Source organism: Triticum urartu, chromosome 6, assembly GCF_003073215.2.
Source record: "Triticum urartu cultivar G1812 chromosome 6, Tu2.1, whole genome shotgun sequence".
Classification (NCBI taxonomy): domain Eukaryota; kingdom Viridiplantae; phylum Streptophyta; class Magnoliopsida; order Poales; family Poaceae; genus Triticum; species Triticum urartu.
In genome coordinates this window covers 561974753-561980141 of record NC_053027.1, presented here as the reverse complement: position 1 = coordinate 561980141, position 5389 = coordinate 561974753, and the positions used below count along the sequence as shown (strand labels likewise).

Genomic DNA, 5389 nt, shown 5'->3' with positions numbered 1-5389 from the left:
TATTAATCCAACTAGTGGAAGCAATTATAGAAGTTGGATTTCTATTAAAGTGTGATTTTCTTGTGGTTTGATCGGTTCTCTTAGCGAAGAATTTATGAAGTATGTAACCGATATGTCATTTAATAAAATAATGAAGTAGTGAAGTCTATTGCGGTACCCGAAAATTTAATGAATTTGATAAAAAAAAGTTTACTACTCTTAAGTATTGGGGATAGTCCTCTAAAGGATACTTAACCGTTTACTCCTCTAAATATTTAGGAGATTGGCTAGAGTTGCTCTTACCATGTAAAACTGAAGGTAACTAGTTCTCAAATCTGCGGCCATGAATTGCGTGTTGTTCAATTTGAAAAAGAGCTAAATAAACCTGGTAGTGTGCACGGGATGATGCAGAGACCAGGGTTAAACCTCCTTTTTTTGAAAAGGAAATGACCAGTGCACGTTTTAAATATGAACAAATATGATCAATAGGAGAGCTCGCTTAATTACTCCATTTCCCTCCGTCTGCTTTCTCCAAAAGTTATGATATGACAGGAGGTGAGAATGTGTGAGAGAAGGCCATTGTGTTTAATCTTTTTCCTGTTTACCCGACAAGGCCTACGGAGCTGTGACCCAGACAGGATGTTGTCAACTGTTTACCCTCAGCTATCGATCGTCATGGTTAGGCTGAAGTAAAGCAAACACTCCATAAGAATCTTGCAGCTAGTGCGTACCCCATTATTCGGTCCTCTTCTATCCACTCTGAGCACACACACCAAGCACAAACCGAGAGGAATAGAGAAAGCAATGGAGGTGGTGAGTGTTTCGCAGGCCGTGTTAGGTCCCCTGCTGGGGAAACTCGGCGGTTTGCTTGAAGGCGAGTGTGCCCGCCTCAAAGGCGTCCGCCGTGAGATCCGGTCACTCAAAGCTGAGCTGACTGGCATGCATGGCGCCGTCCGCAAGTACACGATGCTGCAAGATCCCGATGTCCAGGTGAAGGATTGGATATCACTCGTGAGGGAGCTGACCTATGACATCGAGGATGTCATTGACAAGTTCATCCACCAGCTCGGTAATGATGGCCAGCACCAGGGTGGCTTCAAGGAGTTCTTCCGCAAGACTGCTCGCCGGCTCAAGACGTTAGGCTCTCGTCATGGAATTGCCAACCAGATCGACGATCTGAAAATTCGTCTCAAGGAGGTAAAAGAGTTGAAGAGTAGTTACAAGCTAGATGATATTCCCTTTGAACATTTAGTTGTGGATCCCCGCTTGTCTGCTCTTTTTGTTGATGAAGCACACCTCGTGGGCATTGATGGTCCAAGAGATGATCTTGCTAGTTGGATGCTGAAAGATGAAAATAGCTTCACAAAGCATCGCAAGGTTTTGTCCATTGTTGGCTTTGGTGGTTTCGGAAAAACGACACTGGCAAGGGAGGTCTACCGCAAGATCCAAGGGCATTTTGATTGTCAAGCTTTTGTCTCTGTCTCACAAAAGCCTAATGTAAAGAAAATTATGATGGATTTGATCTCCCAATTGCCTTGCAAGGAAGATTTTGTGAAAGGAATCGACATCTGGGATGAAACGATATGTATTGCGAAACTAAAAGAGCTCCTAAAAGATAAGAGGTAATTTCAACACCCCCCCCCCCCCCCCCCACCATCATCACCACATTTTTTTAAGTTTTTTAGTACAACCCTGACTATACTGCAGTGACATAGAATCAAATTGTAAACAAATATGTATAGAGGTTAAAGATTAGTGATATACTCAAACGATTCAAAATATTTATCCTCGACCTTTAAAGCATGAATAACATACATGTAGGTTGTTGACACATGAGTATACGATATTAAAATTGACTTCTAAGTATGGCACCACACACATTACATATTCAAACAAGTGTTATGGACAGAAATAATCAAACAAGTATTTGAAATGACGTGTGTATGAACATGGGCAAACATTCTTAAAGTGAGATTTTTTTAAAACTTAAGTTGGTTAGTTTGGTGTTGCATCTATGTCCGAAGTCTCGGTTAAGTAAGCAAAGTACACATGGCAACATATGTAATAAGCACATAGTGGACCTTAAATAACTTGTTGATTACTTGCAGCTTACATGATGCTTAGAGTATCTTGGTTTATTTTGATTTTTCATTTTTTTATTACCATCCCCTTGGAGTTTGTAGTGTTTTTTCTGTGTGTATTATGCTTGAATTCCTTATAAATGATATTGGTATTGTTATGTTCTATATTTGAGCTCTTTTTCAGGTATCTTATCGTTATTGATGATATATGGTCCATATTAGCATGGGATGCTATTAAGTATGCTTTCCCAGAGAATGATTTTTGTAGCAGAATTATTGCTACTACACGCAATGTTGATGTAGCAAGATCATGCTGTCAAGGTGGTAATGGTCGCATGTATGAAATGGAAGCCCTGAGTGATCTCCACTCCAAAAGATTGTTTTTCAAAAGAATATTTGGTTCCGAGGACCGTTGCCCTGATATGCTAAAACAAATTTCAAATAAAATACTGAAGAAATGTGGAGGCCTCCCATTGGCAATTATTAGCATATCAAGTTTATTGGCAAACAGACCCGTGGTCAAAGATGAGTGGGAGAGAGTTGGAAGGTCCATTGGTTCTGCATTGGACAAAAACGGAAGCTTAGAAGGAATGAATAGTATACTATCCCTTAGCTACAATGACCTTCCACCTAATCTGAAGACCTGCTTGTTATATCTATGTATATATCCTGAGGATTATGTGATTGAAAGAGATATTTTAGTGAGGCGATGGATAGCAGAAGGCTTTATCTCTGAAGAGTGTGGACAAAGCAAACAAGAGGTTGCCGAGAACCATTTCTATGAGCTAATAAACAAAAGTATGGTCCAACCGGTGGAAGTTGGCTATGATGGAAAGGCTCGTGCTTGTAAAGTCCATGATATAATGCTTGAGTTCCTTATTTCAAAATCTGTTGAAAATAATTTCATCTCTTTGGTAGGCCACAGTCAACCTAATTTGGCAAAGTGTGATGATCTTATTCGACGACTATCAGTCCAGAATATTGACCTAGAGCTTGCATCTATATTGGCAAATGAAGAACTAAGCCATGTACGATCTCTAACAGTGATGGCTTCAACTTGCATCAAACACTTGCCTGGGCTTGTTCGTTTTGAAGTTTTGCGTGTCCTGGAATTTCAAGATTGTCAGAATCTGCATGAGTATGATATGAATGGCATAGATAAACTATTCCAGCTGAAGTACCTGAGCTTTAGGGGCACCGACATGGTGAAGCTACCATCAGGAGTTGTGAGGCTTTATGGTCTAGAGACGCTAGATCTTAGAAATACACATATAGAAGAATTGCCCACTGGGATTATTCAGCTTGTTAAGTTGCAACATCTACTCATTGTAAGATATTCCCCGGCCGGCAGTCCTTACGGTAAAACAAAGATACCAGATGGGATTGGAAATATGAAGAATTTACAGGCGATCTCGGGCTTTAATATTATCATGAGTTCATTAGGTGCAGTCGAGGAACTAAGGAATCTGACTGGTTTGAAAGAACTCCATATACAGTTGGACGGTCGAGGATCTCAGGAATACAAGAGGCATGAAGAGATGTTTCTCTCCTCACTATGCAAGCTCGGCACCTGCAAACTTCAGTCTTTATGGATATACTCTCCTGATTCAACACCCCTCCGGTTCTTAGATTCATTGTCCCCTCTGCCATATAACCTCCAAATGTTTCGGATGACCACTGACTACTATTTACCAAAGATGCCAAAGTGGATTGTACCAGCACTCACCAGTCTTGCATACCTGGACCTTAATTTGATTGAAGTAACACAGGAGGATCTGCGGATACTCGGAGAGATGCCTGCCTTGCTTTGTCTGAAGTTATCATTCAAAACTATCCAAAAAGAAAGGCTTACAGTACAAGGCGTTGCATTCCCATGTTTGAAGGAATTCTACCTTATTCGTGCTTACGGTTGTGCAAGTGCAGTTTACTTGACGTTTGAAGAAGGGGCACTGCCAATGCTGGAGAAGTTGGAACTGCCGTTTTTTGTTTCAGTGGCAGAAGCCAATGGGTTCTACTTGGGTCTTGGCCACCTCCCATGTCTGAGAGATGCTGAAGTTACCCTTTGCAATGATGTCGACATATCTTCCAAAAGCAGCTCAGCTGCATATGCCGCTATAAGGAACGAGGCAAGTAGCCATCCCAATCATCCCAGGTTATCTATCAGGGACCGAATGGCTGGTATAATTTATAACTTGGACGAGGAGGAGAACTACACTGACGACGAAGAGAGCTAGCTGTCAGGGAACTGTTATATCATGACATTTGACTACCAATGCAAGAGGTATTTAATCGCAATCAGAAATTTCTTACAACACTTTCTGTAGGCAACCTTTCTCACGCCCAGTTGTGACACATTTTCAGGGGATCTTGTAGTGAATGCAAACGCGTGATTGGAATGCTGTGGTGATGCACGTTGACTTTCAGACAGGAACACATACGCGTGTGTTAGCTCAAAAATAAAGGTGTCACAGAAGAAGTGGTGTTCGTTGCTTTGCTGCATGGTACTAGTTGGTTTTCAGTGAATCTTGTATCCAGTGTTTGTTTGTTTTTTTTTGCGTTGATTACTATTGTTAGTAAGGATCGATTAAGTTCTCGCTGTTGTGTGTGTACTCAAGTAGTACTTCGGTTAAGTGGAGACAGCCGGGTTGAGAGATATATGCCGTCAGGTTGTTGTACAGTATTGTTTTATCAATCCTATGTAACTACTGTAGCGTGAACTGCTGCACCCATCTGGTTTCAGTCTGAGAGATGTAAACGGGGTGTGGGATTTGGGATGTACAGTAGGAGTAGCTAGGAAAAATGATTCAGCGGGAAGTCTCTGATCCTATCCAGTATCCACCACGGCATCTATTCGGCACTTGGCAGTGGTTTCACTTGTGATGGAACTGAGTGAGTGATAGCATGAGAAACATCGCAACAGTCAGCCATTCCCATGCTCTGCTGCTGCCATTCCTGGTATTTCATCATGTGTGAGTGAGTGGCGTGCTTCAGAGTTCAGAGGTGTGCTACGGAAGAAGATGCAGGGCCAGTTGAGCTCAGGAGTTAGGGATGCACATGCACGCACGGGGTGCAGTACAGTACAGTCAACGGTCCGAGTTGAGATGCAAAGGTTATGCTATGATATAACCCCAAGTGTATGTATCGTTGGAATTCCATTGAATGAATTCATAGAAATGTCGAGTTGTGCTACTGAACTTGCCGTGAACACGTGAGGTTCAGAACAGGTTATTGAGTTTCAGACTCCTTTGAAAATTCTAGCACAATGTCTGGATGCTATTGTTCGTTCATGGTTTGCAAGTCCTGGACGGTTGCAAGACAGAACTGGGAGG

The 5389-nt window shown here is 41.9% G+C and overlaps 1 protein-coding gene across 1 annotated transcript; it reads left to right on the top strand.

Annotated features, from left to right (window-relative positions):
* Nucleotides 1–646: 646 nt before the first annotated feature.
* On the top strand, nt 647–4789 carry LOC125515431 (disease resistance protein PIK6-NP-like). The gene is made up of 3 exons (XM_048680898.1): nt 647–1601; nt 2245–4341; nt 4422–4789. Exons 1-2 carry the CDS (start codon nt 784–786, stop codon nt 4292–4294), a joined length of 2868 nt encoding a protein of 955 aa, XP_048536855.1. The 5' UTR covers nt 647–783; the 3' UTR covers nt 4295–4341; nt 4422–4789.
* Nucleotides 4790–5389: the final 600 nt, after the last annotated feature.

Excerpts from the sequence above, each read along its gene's own strand:
- LOC125515431 (XM_048680898.1), top strand. The coding sequence starts at position 784 with ATGGAGGTGGTGAGTGTTTCGCAGGCCGTGTTAGGTCCCCTGCTGGGG. Across the intron at positions 1,602-2,244 it reads GAGCTCCTAAAAGATAAGAG|GTATCTTATCGTTATTGATG; the intron begins GTAATTTCAACA and ends GCTCTTTTTCAG.